At 40.9% G+C, this 21139-nt stretch overlaps 2 protein-coding genes across 4 annotated transcripts in view; one reads left to right on the top strand and one right to left on the bottom strand.

Moving 5' to 3' along the window:
- Nucleotides 1-15131, top strand: part of LOC5578845 (coiled-coil domain-containing protein 102A) — a 49539-nt gene extending 34408 nt beyond the window's left edge. Inside the window, exons 1-6 of one of the 3 annotated variants that reach the window (XM_021843601.1) lie at nucleotides 1608-1737; nucleotides 1797-2573; nucleotides 2632-2841; nucleotides 2901-3175; nucleotides 3674-4418; nucleotides 14551-14922. In XM_021843601.1, the coding sequence (XP_021699293.1) occupies nucleotides 1624-1737; nucleotides 1797-2573; nucleotides 2632-2841; nucleotides 2901-3175; nucleotides 3674-4418; nucleotides 14551-14559 (2130 nt within the window). In that variant the 5' untranslated portion in view covers nucleotides 1608-1623 and the 3' untranslated portion in view covers nucleotides 14560-14922. Of the gene's footprint in view, nucleotides 1-1607; nucleotides 1738-1796; nucleotides 2574-2631; nucleotides 2842-2900; nucleotides 3176-3673; nucleotides 4419-14550 lie in introns of those variants that run through there. The other 2 variants (XM_021843600.1, XM_001664001.2) reach the window with 2 other exon arrangements.
- Nucleotides 15132-15172: 41 nt separating this feature from the next.
- Nucleotides 15173-21139, bottom strand: part of LOC110676292 (fibroin heavy chain) — a 31191-nt gene continuing 25224 nt past the window's right edge. The window contains exons 5-9 of the mRNA XM_021843599.1: nucleotides 16988-21126; nucleotides 16731-16930; nucleotides 16551-16673; nucleotides 16357-16430; nucleotides 15173-16254 (exon numbers count right to left, since the gene is read on the bottom strand). Coding sequence (XP_021699291.1) covers nucleotides 15485-16254; nucleotides 16357-16430; nucleotides 16551-16673; nucleotides 16731-16930; nucleotides 16988-21126 — 5306 coding nt within the window. The 3' untranslated portion in view covers nucleotides 15173-15484. The remainder of the gene's footprint in view (nucleotides 16255-16356; nucleotides 16431-16550; nucleotides 16674-16730; nucleotides 16931-16987; nucleotides 21127-21139) is intronic.

Here is a 21139-nt window from a genome sequence, read left to right as displayed (position 1 = left end):
TTTCACTGAAACTTGAATTGCGGCCCACCGAGATCGAAACTGTCGGATCTCATGCGCAACACTCAAGCCCAACCACCTCCCCCTCCATCTCAGGAATACAACGCACAGTTATAACAGTTCATGGCTTCACAATGCGAATTTCGGGGAAATGAGTCTGGTCAACACTGGGAACAAGGTTAGAAAATCTTTCCTGAAGAAATTTTTCAGCCTCTGAATAGTCATTTTCAGTTGCATAGATAAATTTCCAATCTTTTTTTAAATTGGTCTTTCACCTTTTGCGACACAGCCCAGTCGAAAAATTGTTTGGCGTTATTAATTTCTGATGACTTTCTAATACTAGCATCTCTAGCCATTCGCTTAATGTTGCTACCGATACCATCACAAGGACCTTTTCCATGTGAGGTTGGGAAAAAGTGCCATTCTGCTTTAATTTTAAAATCATTTTCATGCTTGCATACATTTTTAAAATTTGACATTAAGATGAAAATGTAAGTTATATACTGAATAATTGAATAAATAAAATTAAAAAAAATAATCATAATATTATTTGTTCCATAGAAAAGAATGAATCGTTTTTCAGTGTAATGAAAAATTGAGGCAGAAACAGTTTTTTTTTCAGTTTTTCTTAGCGGTGTAATTTTTCGGTGGGTTTTCAAAGAAAAGGCTTATATGGTCATTTTCCACAAAATTGGCCATAACTCAAAAACGAAAAAAAAGTACATTTCAAAAATTTCAGCGATTAAAGCTTATGAAATTACCTTCTCAAAAATATATTTGAAAGTTTTCCACTAATTGGAACATAGTTTTTCTGGCTTTTCTTTACGAATTTTCTCAACGGTGGAAAATTTTATGGAAAACTGTTTCCAGTTAATACTTTTTTTTATTCCTGAGAAAATTTGCTTTCATTTTCATAAAAAAAAACTTTGTTTCTACGATGCTTCGTTCTTGAGTTATGATTTTTCAAAGTAAGTAGTGTCAGAGGAAAACAAAAAAAATCCAACTGAGTTTTCCGGGAAAATAAGCGACCCTGAATTTTTCTCAATTTTTTTATTCATATATTGATGAGCCCTGCCTGTGGAAAAAGTTTCATGAAAATCTGAGACCCTTCGGCCCACTTTGTACGGAAATAAAAAAAAATCCCCAGTACTTATTTTAAAAATATGAAACCGTCAACATTTGCATTTTCAAATGAAATGTTTGATATATATCCATAAATGAGCAATGTCACCCCGGATTACGGTATCTCGAATCTTATAGAGCCTTTTCGTCATTCGCTTGTTAGTTGCGAGTTGTTTGTTTATTCCACAATAACGGCACGAGGATACTAAATTCTTCGGTTGCTCATTCTCTGTATCTATTGCAGTCATTGCAGTGTATTGCTCCTTTGTGTAAATGGGCGGTTCAAACATTTCCTTGCAAATACTCTACGCATCGATGTCTTCATACTTTTGAACCGCACTGAATATTTCTTCAACCATGTTTCATTCAATCGTTTGCTGTTAGGACATAACCAGACAGTGTGTTTTTCGTAAATGGTTTTCAAGGACAGTCAAACTATTTAGGGAAAGAGCGGTACACTGAGGTGTAATCGATTTCTAAGGCATGCAAACTTCTTTACAAGAAATGAATCAGTTGCTCATAGTCGAACCAAAGAGAAGCATCATCATGAAAAGCTGCTTCCAAGAAGTTCTTGCTGAATTAGACAAAGACACTGCCAAACTTCTGGCAGCCTTGGAGGTTTTCTGAGGTTAAAAAAGTTTCACCTCATAAAATTTCATAATCTTGTTCATTTGCAGGTCCGTACGGAACGGAACAAGGCACGAGAAGAGTCTAAGCAATTGCGTAGCAGTTTGGAAGCGGCCATCAAAGAGTCAAACTCGTACAAACGGGAAAAATGTGAACTGGAAATTCAAATCACCCAGCTTAAGAAGGAAATGGAAAAGGTCCACATGCTGATGATGAAACACGCCGGTCAGTTCAACAAGGCCAGTCTGGACGCGGCCGACGAACCAGAACGAGATGGGCGGGATAACAACTGCTCGCCGGACATTTCCTCCGATGGGCTGAAGAATGTGAACAGCGAAGATGGCCTGGTAACGAAAGTGAACAATTTGCCAGACGACAGCGGCCAAGATGATTTGGATATTGAGGAGTATATCCTGCAGGGTGGGGCCATGCCCAAACATTCCGTAGAGTTTAAGGACAAGACTGATGTGATGGCCGAAGAGCGAAGACTGATTCAACAACTGTCGAAGGATGATTACGACGAAGATTATCTCCTGCAGAAGATATCGATGCTGCAGCTGAGGTTAGATGATGCTCAGAAAACGATCCAGATCGAACGGGAGGAGAAGAACAGCATTCATAAAAGTTTCGAAAAGTTCCGACAGGACATGCAGGAACTGCGAGATAAATGCGAAGAGCTGCGAGCCGCCAAGCAAGATGCAGTGCGGGAGTTGCTAACTCTACAAGAACAGCATCGAGTGGAGATGAGGATTACCAACAACACGTTGCAGGAAGAGGTGGCTGCCCGAGAGACACTGGAGAGGCGGCTGTGCGAGCTGAGAACTGAGGTAAGGGATGGTAACAGTGTTATACTTAGAATCTTTCTGAAAATGGGAATCATTGTAGTTAGAGCGAATGCAGGCTGAAAATGCTGCCGAATGGGGCAAACGGGAGCGTCTGGAAACGGAGAAACTGAATCTCGAGCGTGAAAATAAGAAACTGCGAGCGGAATGTCAAGATCTGCAGGAACGCTTGGAACGGAAGGGCCGGGGACCAGTCAGCAACAATGATACAGAATTCCGTGCGCTTCAACAAGAGCTGCTCGATAAGAATAAGGTGAAACAGGTGCATTAAAAAAATATATAAATCTAATTCAAACATTTTTTTTTAAACAGGAAATAAGTGATATCCGTCACTCGCACAGCAAGATGAAAAAAATGCTCTCCGAAGCGAACACGGAACTGGGCCATGCGGTTCGACGAGCCGAGCAGTACGAAACCGAGGTAAAGCGTTTGCGATCGCGTGTCGAGGAGCTTAAACGCGAGCTAGCCGGGGCTGAAGATGAGTTAGATTCGGCTTGCAACCATGTTCGCCGACTGCAGCGTACCAACGAAGAGCTTTCCGGTCAAACCGAAGGACTTCAGGTTCAGATTCAACACTTACAAACGAGGTATGTACTGTACAGCTATTTTTCTATGGAAGCACTTGTAGCTTGTTGCTGACTAATCAATAAGGTAGCCTATTCGAACTGTAAAAATCTCAAGTTATATCGTATATATTTGTTCACTTGGATCCCTAGTAACCAATTTGAGCGGAATCTGCAAACTCTAAAGGAGGAAGGGCCTAAATGCCTAAAATCGACCAAATATATAGGGAAAACACGCAATCACTACAATAACACTGATAAATAATTTGTTAAATTGAGGCTACATGAATCGCATCACTAATCAAGGTGAATCCTGATCATGTAGCTTTTGAACCCTCTCACTAACAAAAACTCCTTCCTGGGGTCCAAATGAACATTTGGGGATGTAACTTAAGATTTTTAAAGTTTGATAGTTATGGGCTTACTAACCAATCACGAAATGCTTAATTTCTTGTGGACGCTGCTTACGCAATCCAAATCGAAATTACTCCTGCCTAATCAACTAACGCAAACCACATTCAGCGGTAGCCCGAAAAACCTACAGGACTTGGGCAACTACAAAGCTACTAACAAATCTAACTTCACCTCCAATTCCAACTACAAGCCGAACATAAACGATCTGAAGCAACTGTTTGACTCGCGTCACTACAATGACCGCCAATTGCAATCGAAATCCCGCTCCTCCGGAACGACTGAAACCCAACCCTCGTTCCTATCAGGATCATACTACGACGCCAAACCAACCTATATCGATAATGATTCTCCTTACGACGTCAAAGACAAATCCCTAAATAACATGTTCGACTTCGAGCGTGCCAAACAAAAGTTCGACAATATTTCCCGGTCGGCTGGAGGCGTTGGACCACCAAACTCAAAACGTTCTTCCTCCAGTCAAAACGGTTCCAAGCACCACTCGTCCCAATCGAGTTCCGTTTCCGGTATTCCAAAGCGTCAGTCCAGTGTCCCGTCCGGGTCCGTTACCGGATCCGGTTCCAATGCGGGCCCAACACCGGGATCGTACTATGATTGCAACAACTTTTCCGACAATCGTTGCGAGGACAGCATTCCGCTGTTGTCATCGTCATCCTCGAAGCAGCAGACGTCTTCCGGCGGAGGGGCGGTGATTAACGATTCGATTCAGTTTTTCGATAGCGATATGCCGGTGAAGGGGTCTGGTGGAGGCGGGGGTGGAGTTAGCAGCAAGCTTAACATAACCAAGATGAATAACATCAACCTGGATGCGCTGAAGGTATCCGAGGACGATACGGTAAGTTGGACCGAGCAGTCGGCTGGGTTTGATTTTTCTTTTGCGTTTTTATTGGTATTTGCTTGATGTGGCCTGATTTGTGTGTGTGTGTTAATATTTCAATTTAGGCTGATACAAATATTAAATTTCTTTTATGTCCGAGACTACTTGGAAGGTACGAGGGGGGGGATAAAAATAAATAAGGAACAAAAAAATAAAACTGAAAAAAAAGTTATTTTTTCGAATTTTTATTTTTAATGACAGTTGTTGAACTGTTTTTAATCGTCCTCTGGATCATTATTTTACTAGTTTTTTACTTTGTAAATTGAAAAAACCTAACTGATGTCAAAAAAATTATGAATCTTTTTTTTTTCTCCCCTTCAAAATTTTCGGATTTTCGAAGGGGGGGGGGGGTGACATAAAAGAAAATTAATATTTGTATCAGCCTTATTCATATCAATTAAATTAAACTGATTTGTTTTTTTTTTATAAAAGTGTGTTGTTTGAATAAATATTTAAACTATTGTGTGAAATTATGAAAACAATTGCATTTTTATGGTATACAGTACTGGACAGAATAACGTACACATTGTCTGTTTTTTTTTACAAACGATATATGACATAAAACAAGACTTAAGGGTAGAAAAGCGTTCAAATTACTTCGAAGTATCTCAAGGTTCAATCCTGGGCCCGGTATTATCAAATGCAATGTAAAATGGTGTACTGAGGCAGCTCCTTCCGACGGGTGTTAAGATTGTTGACTTCGTCAATGACCGCAGGACTGGTAGTAACTCTATTTTCAGAGACTTGGTCACTATTTTAATGCAAGTTTTTAAAAAGTATCTATTTTTAATAAAAGGTCTCTCTTATTCCACCAAAATAATCTCCTTGTGAATTAATCCTCGAGGAACACCCTCCCCTTTTTGTCATGTTTTTTTCCAATACCTGATATATGAACTGTCACACGTTGACAGCCTCCACCCTCCCCCAAATGATGGATTGGATTTAGATCATTTTTGAATGGTCCCAATTTGTTGAAATTCAGCAATTTATCAAAAAATACGCTTCAAGAAATTGCAGCAACTCATCAGGGATTTCTCCAGTTATTTTTCAGTTATGCTTCCATCGATCTCTCAAGTTAATACTCCAAGAGATTTTCGTAAGATTTTCACAAGAGTTTTATCAAAAAATCTCCAAAGGATTGTACCTATCAGATCTTTTTTTTTTTTTTAATAGTGTATTGTTCCAGGCAACCCAACATTTTCTCTGGGAGTTCCTACGTTCATTTTTCCATTATTTGCATTCTTCCATCGTCAATTATTCCAATTATTTTCATAGGGATTACTTCAATAATCAATCATTCTTCCATAGTTGCCAGGAGTTGCTCCAAAAAATCCTCTAGAATTTATTCCAGGAATTTCTATGAAGTCCTGAGAAATAAATTAGATCAGAGTTTTCTCATGAATTACTTGATTTTAAAATTTCTTCAGTAAGGTACCGCGGGGCAAGTGGGTAAATGGGGTAAGTGAAAACAATTGATATATTTTACTGAATATGTGAATTAACGTTTTAAACTCATGCGTAAACCTTTGAGGCCATTGAGAACATTACGATAGGTAAGAGATTTCTGAGATTTTTCAGCCATTATTGCATAATAGAGCGAAAAATTGTTAACCTGTCAACTGTTACTCCGTAACAAGTTGGCGGCGTACAATCTTATTTTAATATTTTCAGTGGAAAAAAGTTGCGGAAAATAATTTCCTGTACCATTTCTTAGTTGTCCTCTGTGACAGTTTCAAACTGCAATAAAAAAAGTTTTAGAATTAATTCAACGTAGACCTAAAAATAACTAAATTTAAACACCGTCAATTTTCTTATCAGGTGGGGCAAGTGAAAAGTTTATCATTAGATATTGAATTTGTGTTTTCTCTTTAAGTAGCCATAAGTAAACATGGTTCGCAATTATCATAGAAAAACATAACGTGCTGATAATTCAAGAAACACTATACTCAAGCGTTAAAAGCTATTAGAAATCATGGAACTTCTCTAAAAAATGTTGCCAAACATTACAATATTAATATGTCTACTTCGGGCAACCAATTAAAAGGAAGACGTTGACTGAAAAGCTACAATATTAGAGAACACACGGAAATCTCGTGGAATGTCTATGTAAAGCTAGTTCAAAACATAAAAATGGGGTATATGTCTATCCACATAAAAAAGATTCTAAATACTTTATTGACGGATTCTGTTTGATTTCTCCCGAAGAGTTATCCGACGTCATATCCGACATTCTCAAAAACAAATAACGAGCGGTGGAAATTCTACAGAGTAGAAATGCAAATGCTGTCCTATAATGTAAGAGCTAACATTGGAAATGTTGCAGTTATAATGTTGTCGAATCATCTCTGAACAGAAGAAAATTCAAGTGAAAAGAATAACATTTTCTTTGTTTACATGTTACTTATGTTATTGTTTTGTTATTGGGAAGCCTTAACAAATGTTAAAGCTAATAGAAATCGTGAATATAACTGTTTGTTTTTGAATTTATTGTTCAAAACGGTAAACTTTTCACTTGCCCCACTTTTGGGGCAAGTGAAAAGTAAGGAGACATTTTTCAAAAACTTTTTCTGTATTTTTTTCTTCAATTTTTCATAAATAGTAGTTTACGGAACAAGTTGCAGAATGATGATTTTTACAGCACGAGTCGTAAACTTATCCTACGAGGCTTGCCGAGTAGGATAATTACGACGAGTGCTGTAAAAATCGAGTTCTGCAACGAGTTACGTACAACATTTTTTGCAATTTCGTAGAAGACCACTTGAGGGTATCAGAAATTATATCGGAATGCATTCACCATTATTTTACAATTTCTGAGAAATTGTTGTGTTATGATTCATTACGCAACTCAAAACAGTTGCGTAATGAGAAAGCGTTGCGTAATGAATCATTACAGCACTGGTTTCAGTTAGGTAATGACTATTCCCGCATTGTATACTTCAGTGCAGGAAAGTAGGCCGTTTCATGACAGATTAGCGTGATGGAAAACAGCCTGTTACGATGAGAAATTGCAAAAAATCAATTTTAGCATGCTGCTTATATTTGGTGGGAGTAAAGCTAAAAAATATACACGACCTCATTTGTTTCAATTTTAAGTCTCTAGAATTTGAAGAACCTCAACTATGCGAATTCCATTACCCACTTGCCCCACGGTACCTTATTTCATTTAGGAATTATTACAGCAGTTCTTTGAAACATTTCTCGAGATTTTTGCAGCAAAGCTCCAAGAATTCTTGAAACGCCCATTTAAATGACAGCAAATGCTACAGCCAACACAAATTTCTTCAGAGAATCCGTCCGATGTTTTTCAAGAAACTCTTAAGGTACTGTGCGGCAAGTGGGTGTGTTTTTAATGCTTGTAATTAAAAAGAATTAATATGCTACTAAATCTAAGCTTTATCCTAAATTCGATTTTTGTAAAAAACTGCAGGAAGGAAAATCGAGAATGGAGTTCCCTGGGCTTGGGATTATATTTTCCAGGGAGCGATGAGTTTTGATAATTGATCGCTGTTGTTAGTAGCTTTGATTAGTTGTTGGGTGAATTTCAAAGCAATGGCAACCTTTTTATTACAAAATTTAGATTTTGTCTTCTGACCTAATGATTCTGGTTAAACTACTGCATAGTACGGCTATCACTCATCAAAATTACTTTCACTTCGGGAAAATATAATTTCAATCTGGCGAGGAGATTACAAACTGAGGGTGGGTTAGGAGCACAGTCAGACCCTTGAATGTGCAATGTGGGGTAGTAATTGGGAATGCCATTGACGGTTTGTAATCTTCTACGAGGTTTTCGAAAACCAACAGGGCGCGTGCACCGGGTTGCGGATAGGAGCAAAGGGAGATCAATAGCATCTACTTAAAATAATAGAGCAAAAAGCCGTTCCATGATTAGGTAATGTTTAGCGATCTTCTATGGTGTTCTAGTACTATAAAATTCTTCACTCACTGGGAATTCTGGCCTTGATAATATCAATAGTGCTAAACATAAACTAATACCTTATACTCAATATGTACAATGTAGTTTCAATGTAGTAATAAATGAAATAAAATCAATTTTCTATACTTGACAAGGTTTTGAAGACAATCAATGAGTGAAAGAACTACCTATTAGAAAAGTCACATCAGCTAAGGCTATACATATACAAATGTTGGTCATAGGGTCATGGCGAGCATTCGGTATGTATGTCTATGACTGATTCTGATCTAATAGGGGCACTAGAAGACCACGCGGACAATTTCGAAACAAATTATTTTTATACATCGGTCTTATGATCCGAAAGGCTCAGCTATGCTGTAATGTCATTTTTTAAGCTATTCATTAGTGCTGTTTAATTGTTTATTTTTCTAACAAAACTACATAATTATTCATTACTAATCACTGTTCCTAATTCTCTCTTTCTCACCTTCTTATCTGTTGCATGATTATGATCATTACTAATATAATGCATGAGCATGCACAATAAGAATAATTTCAGAATTGTAAGCAGTCAATGGATAACTGGATAGAATAGCTTCGAAAAGGATGCTCAAAACAGAATAATTCTGGTCAGGGAAGTATGACCATCATGAGTAAGTAACACATTTCATTTTAATAATATCATATATTTTTATATAAATCAGCACCGCCAATCAGTGAACTGAATTATAATTTTATATCTGTACATGATAAAAACAGATAAAGTTTGTAAAGTTGTCACCATCGATTGAATTGCGTTGTTTATAGTTATGTTCAATCATTATCAAAAGCTCCTAAAGCGTCGCATCGTGACATCAGCAGTTCTTAGTATCACTCTCATATTGTTATTACTTTGTTGTTTATTAAATCTATATAAAGCGATCAGCTCATTCTTTCTTACTTGTACAATTGTTTGAAATTTTAATAAATCAAACCAAACTTCAAAATTTAAATTAAATTGCTTTCAGCACATTTACATTTTGCAGCATTAATCGCATTACTGTGTCAAGTCTTCTCCAATTTCCTATGCCCTACCCCAACCCTTCCTATCATTTCCGATGGTGTTCAAGTGGTCCGCATAGACTATTACGGCCATTACCTATCCCTGCCCCCGGCTTTGGACTGACTTGCGCTCTCATTGCCCCACCAAACGCTGCAAAATGAAAATGAAAATGAAAGGAAGGAAAATCGAGAATGGAGTTCTGTTTGATCTTTCGACCTTGACGCTTGCTCCTACGGGGGCGGGTGATGAGGGCAGGATCAAACATGAAAAAGTGAATCGGTCCGCCAGTTCTGTTTGATCTTTCGAAATCGAGTAATATCGCGAATCCGGTTAGGCGCATTCATTTCAAATTATATATTTATCGTTTACCAAAACGAATCCCTCCCCCATATCCAAACTCCCAGTGTTTACTTGTGGAAGTGCAGAGGACTCCTCGGCTTCCATAAAGCAAGTAACACGTCAACATTGTTTATTGTTTATTATAATAATGACAGCACCAGTACTTACACATTGAGGATGCTACTGATCCCGAGTAACGTCTGTTGGTTCCCTGTGTAAGTACAGCTGTTCTTGCAATAACGGAGTAGCATCTGCGGGCGGTCAATCATGCTCATGCTCATGCTCAAAACTGCAGGAAGGAAAATCGAGAATGTTTTAAAAAACGTGTCACCCATTTTTACTTGGCAAGTGAAATAATGTCATCTTAAACGACAATTGAAAAAAAATAACAGATTTCTAATAATTTTAACATTTGTTTAAGAATCCCAATAAATACTAGCATAAAGCACATGTAAACGAAGAACTTTTAATTCTTGTCAATTCAATTTTCTTCAGTTAGGTCATTGTTGTTCAAATCAATCGACATCATAATAATTACACCTTCAATGTTATTTCTTGCACCACAAGACAGCATTAGCGTTCCAGTTTTGTAAAATTTCTACCCATTCGCAAGCTAGTTTTTTTTATTAGAAAGTCGGTTGTGACATCGTAAAACTCCTCGGGGGTAATCACTTTTGGGAACACAATCCTCTGATAAAGTATTTATTGAGCGAATAGACCAAACACCTATTTTTATGTGTCTTATATTGAAATCTTTTAATTTAAGTCTTCCTTTAAATTCACTGTTCGAAGTAAATACCGAAATATCGTAATATTTATAATAGCTTCGAACTTTTTAAGTAAATTGTTATTTTGAATACATAAATGCGAAACATGCTTACTGATGGATATTTGAAGAAAAAAAAAATCCGCTGCTTTTTACACTGAAAATATTAAAATTAGATTGCGCGCCATCAACTTGTTGCGGTGTGTTAGTTGACAGGTTACAAATCTTTCGCACTGTTTGTAACAATGATCGCAAAATTCCATAAATTGCTTTCTTGTCGTAAGTTTATGAATGGCCTTAAAGTCTTTTGCAGGATTTTGATAGATTAGCTTACACATTCACTAAAATTTACATGTTTTTTTTTCACATAAGCCGCGGTACCTGCAAGTTATTAGCTAGGAAATCGATTGATAATGTTTCCAATAATTATTTCAGGAATTTACCCAGGAAATTCTCCAAGACTTCCTCAAAAGTCCAAGATTTATTTCTGAGATCCTTCATTCAGGAATTCATCAGGAATTTCTACAAAAGTTTCAAAAGAGATTACTTCAGGATATCTTTTATACATATCTTCACTATTTTGTATGAATTTCTATGATTCCTAAAAAAAATCCTTTGCCAATTTGCTGGATACATCCCTTGAATAATTCATTGATGAGTTTTTCGATGGAATGTTAGGATGAATATTTAGAGTATTTCCTAAAAGCCGTTGACGAAACGGCCTGAACCGCGTAAGGCCCGTAGCTAATGGGATTTGAGCGGATTGGTTCTTTTTGTCTAAATGTGAGCTCCGTGGGAGGCACATTGTACCCGAGAGAAATTTTTGAACTAGTTGGTCATCTGAGTCAGCGTCAAGCTGTCCAGATACGTATCTCTTCACTCTATTTGATGCCAGAAGGTGATAACAGGCTGCACCACTGACCAATTATGCAACCTTTGGTTGTCCGTCCGTCTTTATCATCAATTAATCCATGAAGTATTAGGTGGAACTTATGAAAATTAGACCAAGGTCAGCTGTCCTCAGTCTTAATTGATCATAAGGGCCACCCCAATATTTTCAAAACACGGGACGAGATGTGTAAGGATTTGATTGAAAAATTTCCAGTAGGGTTGCAAAGATCTCTATTTTTATGAACAGAGGATGAGATCTCTGGGTCTTTAATGGCTCTCCAGTGAAGAACAATATTTTCAAATATTTTCAACTCAGTTAGTATTGAAGAGACATTCCATGAATGTCAGAGATTTGTCGAGCTCGGAGAAACTTTCAAATTGTCAATAAAGCCAAAATTAAATAGTAGTACCTACGACTAGACAAAAGGAGCCGGAGCTCAATATTCCCCTAGAAAACTAAGGGTATTTCCTAAATGTTAGGCCCTATAAAACATAGAGAAAACTCTACTCTAACAACTAAAATACATAAATAAACTAAAAGTAGGAGTTTTAGCAAAGCGAAGAACTCATTTGAAATATATGGGAACATGGTCCAATTCGGACCTAGTAACAGTGTTTTGGTCGTAACTTTTTAGCACGATGAACTACAAAAAAAGTTTTATGTTTTCGTGAAAGCCTTATTCAGCGCGCACACTTTTCTCTCAGAGAGTTTGATATCTCCTACCAGGACATGACTAGACATGTTTGAACAAAATTCTCCAGAAGTTTCGAATTGGACCAACCCTGTTCCGATTCGGACCCCCCATGTTCTAATTCCGACCACTTTTTATTTCATCGTTTTTTGCTATGGTAGATACAAAATATAACACGGAATAATTGTATTTCGAAGCTTGTTGAACTTCTTCTGTAAGCCCAACCATAAAAAAAAACACAATGCGTGAAAAATTTCAATTTAATTCGAGTCCGAATTAGCTCAAGTAAAATGTTAATTTCATTTAAAAAAAAAAACATGGATGAAACCCGACACTCGTTCAAAATTGAGTACAATCAACTCTCCTCAACTCTATTTTGAACGGACCATCGTGTATGGGAGATATCGAGATAAAGAACACATTTTTTTTAATTTTGAAGCTCATTGTTATTTCGACAAAATACATTTGAAATAGTTATCTTAGCTTTGAGTATAGTAAAATTGCAACACATTAAAACTTTGTAGGTACGAAAATATCGAGTTGAAAAGGTGAGCTTGTATGGGAAACTAAAAAATGCAGCATCGAGTCTCAGGACTTCATGTGGGACAAGTATCGACTTACAGGGTCAAAATACGCTATGTTTAGATAATTATAAAATGAAGCAAAACATCAAAGTTTCAAGTTCACAGATCTAAAGAACCTAAAAACCGTTTGTGTTGAAAAGTTGATCAATTATTTGCATGCTAGTGATGATAAATCGATCAAATATTCAGCTGTTTGAGTCTCTAGATTAGTGATCTTTGAGTTTTTTTGTAATCATCATAAAGGGACTGCGCATTCTATCGAGTTTAAACACCGAATTTCGGGTAAGAGAAAGAATGTATTGTTCTCAGCATCCGTAAATGTTTTTTTTGTATCGTATTCTCAAACTATTTTGGGAAGCTATATCCAAAATAGGATGTGGTATCGATGGAGATACTTTTCAAATAGCTGATTTATTGAGTCCTTTATTTTTTATTTGTGGTCTAGCGTATTTCCATGACTTTTTCGAAGACTTTTTCACGACCGCAACAGAAACAAAGGCACCATTGATCAATATTACAACTTCTGTGATTTTTTACCAAGTCGAGGAGTCTTTCTTGGAATGGAGCTTTTGGAGTATACTGAGTGATCGTTGAAAATCAAGAGGTCCGTATTGAACCATATCAAATGGTCCAGATTGGAGCAACTCACATTTTTGGATTTTCAAACTAGTTAAGCACAAACTGTGCATAGATAAATCAAAACCATATGGTCAGATAAAAGCTTAGGCCTGGAGGATTCTATTAAAAAATAACACAAAGATTGGAGAATTATTATCGATTACAGAAGCTTTTAAATCTGGACAAACATTTGAAAAGGGCCCAAGAGGTCTTGAGCCTTTTTTTAGAAACGTTGCTGTTGAGCCCTTCTTAGCCCGCCCACGCAAACTAACACCACTATCAGAAAGATTGGCGTTAGCTCTTCCTGATAGTGGTATTGGTGAGCGTGATCGAGTTGAATTGGGCTCAACAGCGTCTTGCAAAGCCAATGTTTACCAATGTCGATGTGCCCTTTTGAAATGTTTGTCCAGAAATAATGCTAACCGACAGTACACAGTTAAAAGTAATGAAGATTACACGTCATGTAAACTTCATTTATGTGATGTAAACATGACGTCATGTAAATTTTAGTTTGAAATCATGTAAAAATGTGTTATATGTCATGTAATCACTCAGGATCCAGCTAGATTACATGACATATAATTGAAGTTTACATGACATATCATATAAATATCCATGATATGCCACGCTCCAATTATGTGAATTATATATCTCAGATATTTACACGTTTCGTTCGAGCTGTGTGCACTAGGACTTCAAAACAACAAACTTTTATAAAAATCAAACGAATTAATTGAAAAGCGTCAAATTTATTGTGTTAGAACCAAGCCAGACTGTGGGTAGAAAAACGGTACACATAATATTTACAGTAGCGCCAGTATTGATGGTTCGAATTAGGGGAACCTCCCCTAAGGAATTTTGATGCCATTAGCCTCAATACCAGAGCTTTCTTTCCGGATTCAAGAAAACTTCAATAAGTGTGAAACTTAGGTTCTTAGAAACAATGTGCGGGTTGATACAGTCGATTGCTAAAGGAGGAACGCCGACCAATTGTTCAAATGCGATTGCAAGAACATATAAATTAAAACTACGCTATGTCTTGTCAAGACATTACTCCAAATGGACAACAACCGTTTGCGGGCCGCATACCTGCTCAAGGGGCTCAGTTTGGTGATTACGAACCTAGATTGTACGAGTATTGTATATATTTGAATGATTTTACTAAAACAACTTAGATTTATAAAATTATTGAAAAACAAGTGCATTCATACTAAAAAACTATTTCTTTCCGTGCATTCACAGACTCCGTAGTTACGGATCGACCAGTCTCCTGTCGGCCAATGACGATAATAGTGACAACGACTGAGGGTCGTCGCCATGTGCGCCATTAATCCTCAACAAAACATATTGGAAGCAAAATTGAACCATCTGACAATGAGTAGTTTTGCTGTAGGTATTTCCTAAGAGATAAAAATGCATTTATCTTACACGAGTAAGTATAGCTCATAGTATTAGTATTCGTTTAATGCATTTAGTCGTGTCGTGTTTAATTGTACTTCGTGATATACATAAAGACTACTAAGTATCAGAGCATCACAGATATCCGTATATAGAGTATAGACACGGATCGAGTATTCATAGTATTTTCGACCAGTTCTGATGAAAAAATGGCGCTAGTTCAACAACACTTCCGAAGAATTCAAACGGAAAACTTCTCTATTAGATCTCTTAATTAGAAGTTCGTATAAATGACGTATCGATTTTTATCCGACTTTATTTTCTAGATTTGTTGATTTTACTTAAAGAGTTTAGAACAACCAGAAATTTATAATTTCGAAGCTCTAATAGATCGTGCAACATATGTACTTAGCTTGTGAGACAAACACACTCCTGGGGCCTTCTTTCATCCGAAATATCCTTGGGCTCTCAAAGTACGACGTTTATTCACTATCTTTGGATCACTATGGTTTAACTATTTGGTACACTAGCAATACACTTATCGCTTATGGCAACTGACACTGCTAGAGTCTATGGCGTAGGCGTAGGTCTATGGTGTCAACGTCTGTGGCAGTTTGATTGATGAGTGACTTTCGCTTAAAATTATATCGAAGGCACGTTTCGAATCGGAGTCTTGTACGATCGATGGCAGTATGTGTGTGCGCGTGTGGATGTGGTTGTATATAAGTAAGTAAAGCGCTATATCGATTCTCTATCTTCTTCATCTAGCAGCTAAAGTTTAGCATTTGCCGTTCGTCGGTGGCTTCGGCCTGCAAATCTTGCTTCGACCATTCTCACCGTAGACTATATTACACGAAAATGTGAAATATCCGCAAGTGGACGATTTCGTATAGTAGGTTGATTCGTAGTTCTTGCCTGGGATAGCAGGCACTTTACTGTTCTCATCAATGCCCGTCACTTGCTTTGTGACCGAGATGTAGCTATCTGGATTGGGCGGCTTGACTCCAGACCCGTTGATTCGGTTGTTCGACGTTTCCCCATGTTTCGAAGGCAGATAGCGCGTATTGTACTTTGGCGTTGAACTCGTCACTCGCAAGGTAGTGGCTGTTGTTGTATCAACACTGGAAGATGTTTGACCATGAATGTCACTAAATCCTTCAGGAGTTTTTTCGCTGGAAGCATCATGAACCGAAGTCTTGCCGTTTTGAGTTTGAACTAGTCGATATTTGTCAAGATTCGGAACGAAGGCAGTCTGTTTCTGAGTGGGAGAATTTTGGGAAAAAGTTTTTCCATTTCCATTATTGATATTGTAGTTCCTATTCGGGCGAGATGTTGTTGTAGTTGAAGCAGTCACAACGGTTGGCGGAGGTAGTTCAACAATGGTTGTTTTCTTCTCTTCATCATCGCTGGAAGTCTTGCGCGATTTTGCCTCAACTCCTACTAGACCCGTACTTTCGGTTGCTTCATATTCATCTTCTTCGTATTCTTCATCCTCTTCCTCGTATTCGACTTCCTCGTCCGGTTTAGGAAGTGTCTGGAAGTCGGTAACTGCAAACAAATATATGATATAAGTTAATCATGCAACAATACTACTGATTTACGCATATTTGTCACGCGGTCCATAAGGTTCGCCCATTAATAAGTACTCACCGGAGCTTTGCTGTGATGTGCGAAGCCTCATTCCATTGGCATCCACTCCGTCTGACTCTCGTCTAACTGAGGCACTGTTCGGTGTGTGCGTGCGATTGTAATGTATTTGTGTGCGAAAGAAAAAGTAGAAAATGGATTGTGTGAGTTTATGACCAGTGTTTGAACAGAGTCATGCATTGGTGTAGATTTCGTACCCATTATTTCGGCCATAAAGATTAATCGTGTGGAATAGCTGCTTTCCATTCTCTCGGTAGCGCGATACCTGCTCCTTCGTGCCTGATGCAGCTTGAGCCGCTCCGTGATAAGAAATACCAAACCTGTAATAGAACACCTGCTGTACACGATTCAGATCTACCAAACGTAGTTCAACTTACTTGAAGTTTCCACTAATCTGCGACTGACTTTGACCAGAGTGTGCCCCAGACTGCGCTGAAGCCTGTCCTCCTCCGTTGAAAATGTTTAGCTGTGCACTATCTTCCCCTTGTGGTCGGAAACCGATTTGTGCCTGGGACGAAGTTTGACCAGGCCCACTTGATTGAGCATCCGCCAAACCTCCTTTCTCATTTGCTACAACCTAATTCAACCGTTATTGCATAATTGTACCACATATTTAATAAATATCATACTGTACCTCCGACTGACTTTCGTGACCCAGACCACCGCTCTGTGACGTAGCAGAGGTTCCACCGGTCTTTGAATTCACTTGAACCTGCGATTGCGATTTACCAACACCCCCTGCACCTTGCGCAGAGCTCAATGCACCATCTTTACCTCCTGATACTTGTGCCTGTGCAGATCTGTCACTATCGCTAGTCTGCGCACTTGCACTGAATGAGCCGGCACCAGTATACGTTCCGGATACTTGAGTTTGCGCAGTACCTCCATTCTTACGCCCTTGTGCACTGGCCAAAGCTTCTCCATTCTTGACGGATGTTTCTGCCTGCGAAAACGCATCGTCCTCTTCCTCAGCAACCTGAATTTTTGATGGTTCACCAACAGCTGTTGTTCCGGTACCAGCTCCTGCTTGAGGAATGGATACAGGATATTGGTCCACTGTTGATGGGTACTGACCACTTGTTCCAGTGCCTCCCGGATAATGACCTGCGCCAGTGCCACTTGGATGTTGCCCAGTGCCTGCACCTCCAGGATATTGCCCTGTTCCGACGCCAGGGTATTGACCTGTACCGATACCTGTACCAACACTTGTGCCTCCTACGGGATGCTGATCTACACCGGTCCCAGCTCCTGGATAATGACCTACACCAGCACCTACTCCGGTTCCTGATCCTGGGTATTGACCTGCACCAGCACCTGTTCCTGGATATTGACCAGCACCTCCGGGATAATGTCCAACACCCGTACCGATGCCACCTCCTGGGTATTGTGCAACGCCTGCCGTTCCACCAATTGGATATTGACCTGCACCTGTGCCTGGTCCTCCACTCGGATAATGACCAATGCCGGTACCTATGCTTCCTGGATGTTGACCTGCATTTGTTCCTGGATATTGCCCTGCTCCTCCACTAGGAAATTGTCCTGTGCTTGTGCCGACACCTGTACCTGGATATTGTCCTGAACTGATACTTCCCGGGTGTTGTCCAGCACCTGTACCTATTGCTCCTCCTGGGTAATAGCCACTTCCCACTCCTAGAGCTCCACCTGGAAACTGGCCTGTGCCAGTACCTCCAGGATATTGACCTGTTCCTGTGCCAGCACCTCCGGGATATTGACCTGTTCCTGTTCCGGCTCCTCCGGGATATTGACCTGTTCCTGCGCCAGCACCTCCGGGATAATGACCTGTCCCTGTTCCAGTTCCTCCGGGATATTGACCTGTTTCTGTTCCGGCCCCTCCAGGATATTGACCTGTTCCTGTGCCAACACCTCCGGGATATTGACCTGTTCCTGTGCCAGCACCTCCGGGATAATGACCTGTTCCTGTCCCAGTTCCTCCGGGATATTGACCTGTTCCTGTTCCGGCCCCTCCAGGATATTGACCTGTTCCTGTCCCGGCTCCTCCGGGATATTGAGCTGGTCCTGTACCAGCACCTCCAGGATAATGCCCTGTACCTGCACCAGCTCCTCCAGTATACTGACCAGTTCCGGTGCCTACACCTCCAGGTATTTGTCCTGAACCTGGATACTGTCCTGTTCCTACACTTCCTGGATATTGACTAACACCTGCTCCGCCTGGATACTGACCAGCTCCAGTGCCTCCTGGGTATTGTCCACCCAGTGCACCAGTTCCACCTATTGGGTACTGACCAACACCAGCACCAGCACCTATTCCACTTCCTCCCATTGGGTAATGTCCCGCACCGGTTCCCACACCTCCACTTGGATAGTGTCCTACGCCAGTGCCTGCTCCTCCAGTAGGATATTGCCCAGTGCTGGTTCCTGGATAAGCCCCAATCCCTGTGCCACTTGGATATTGTCCAGGGACTTGTCCAGTACCTACACCAGTTCCTCCCGGATATTGTCCACCAGCTGCTGCTCCGGGATATTGTACCCCTGGGAAATGACCTGCTCCACTTGGATAATGTGCTGCACCTGTGGCTCCTGGGTACTGGCCAGCACCTGGTGCTACACCAGGAAATTGTCCTGTTGCCATACTTCCAGGATAGTGTCCAATCCCTGTACCTCCTAGATGCTGTCCTGCTCCTGTCCCACCGGGATGTTGTCCAATACCAACTCCTCCAGGATATTGTCCCGCAGGACCTACAGGATACTGTCCTGCTCCACCAGGTTGTTGACCTTCATGGTATTGCCCTGCTACTAAACCACCTGTGCCCAGTTGTCCGCCTGGATATTGACTGACACCTGCGCCTGCTCCTGGTTGGCCTGCTGATGGTACCTGTCCACTAGTGCTTGGTTGACCTGTAGCTCCTGGGTAATGATGAACTATTCCACCAGGGCTAATAGCTCCTGTTCCTGAATGAATTTGCTGAGGGCCGGTAGCAACACCGGCACCTGCTGTTCCGTGCCCATAACCACCACTAGCAACAGGTAAATGATGTACCGTTTGATGCGGCCCACCAGTTCCTACTAGCACCGTGACGCCACCAGGGTGTGCATAAACCGTTTGTTTTGGCGGGCCACTGCTGTCTGCTGGACCTGAAAGAATCTTGACTGGCCCGTGCCCATCTAAGCGACTGTCGGAACCAATTACTGTTTGCTTAGGACTTCCCGTTCCTACTAAAACAGTAAGACCACCAGTAGGATTAACGACAGTATGATCATGCCCGGGTAGAGTTACCGAATGCGCTCCTGTGTGATATACCCCTGTTGTATCCGATGATCCAATTGTAGATAGAGATGGCCCTATAATATGTGGCTGGGGCCCCACTGGCCTTTGTCCAGGAGCAAAATATCCAGTTTCTCCAGGGCGCTGAATATATCCAGGACCAGCTGGACTCTGTATGGTTCCACCTGGTGCTCCTGGATGACCTACAATAGTACCAGGTCCAGCAGGCACTCCTATTATACCAGGACCTGCTGGCGTTCCGGGTCCGCCTACTGTTCCAGGAACTCCTGTACCTGGCCTTCCCGCAATTACTCCATTGCCCCCTATTGTGCCGGGACCACTTGGTGCTGTAGTGAAACCTGGTGTGCTTGGTCCAGGTCCCCCAATTGTTCCTGGTTGTCCAACAGATCCTGGAATGAATCCAGGTAATTGAGTAGTGCGTCCATCAGGACTAATAGGTCTACCGTCAGGTGCACCAGGTCTTGCATCGGTACTAATAGGTCTTCCGTCCGGTCCAACAGGCCTTCCATCCGGACTAAGGGGTCTTCCGCCAGGTCCGACAGGTCTTCCGTCAGGGCCGATTGGTCGTCCAAAAGAATCAACCTCTGCTGGTCGCATCGTTCCTGTTCCTGGTCTTCCTTGAACATCCCCCGCACCTTCACCTGGTCTACCCGCGGGTGCTAATGGCCTTCCGAAAGAATCAACACCAGTGCCATGATCACTAGGCCTTCCAGAACCAGGTCTTCCCGTTGAGTCATCTCCTGGTCTTCCGGAAATCGGTCGTCCATATGCGTCAACACCAGCCCCAGTGTCGCCAGGACGGTTAACTACTCCCGGTCTTCCATATGAATCATCACCTGGTCGTGTAACAGTTGGTCTTCCATATGCGTCTGTATCAGTCCCTGCACCAGTATCACCAGGTCGTCCTGGGAGACCCGGTCTTCCATATGTATCATCGCCTGGCCTTCCACCAATCGGTCTCCCGTATGCATCAACTCCAGCTCCCGTACCAGTTGTGCCAGGTCGTCCAGGACCTCCTGGTCGTCCATAGGAATCGTCACCAGGTCTTTCGCCGATAGGTCTTCCATATGAGTCAACTCCAGTATCGCCAGGACGCCCAGTCGCTGCCGGTCTTCCGTATAAAGCATCACCTGGTCTGCCAGAAATTGGCCTTCCATAGACATCTAATCCACCTCCTACTCCCGTATCACCAGGACGTCCCGGTCTGCCATGCGAATCGTCCGCAGGTCTTCCACCAATCGGTCTCCCGTATGCATCTACACCAGCTCCAGTATCACCTGGTCGTCCGGATATTCCGGTACCTGGACCTGCATCACCAGGTCTGCTAGCAGGTCGCAACACACCCGGCTGTCCAAATTGTCCAAAACTATCGGAGCCTGGTCTGAATCCGGTGTCTGTAGTACCTGGACGTTGTCCTGTACCATCCGTGCCAGGAACTCGATAATCATAACCATCCGGGAGTCGCAATCTATCACCATCGGGCACCCTCAAAGGATCTGGTCGTGCGTCTAGATAATAAAA

This window comes from Aedes aegypti, chromosome 2 (genome assembly GCF_002204515.2).
Source record: "Aedes aegypti strain LVP_AGWG chromosome 2, AaegL5.0 Primary Assembly, whole genome shotgun sequence".
Lineage (NCBI taxonomy): Eukaryota > Metazoa > Arthropoda > Insecta > Diptera > Culicidae > Aedes > Aedes aegypti.
This window is presented reverse-complemented; position numbering and strand designations above follow the sequence as displayed.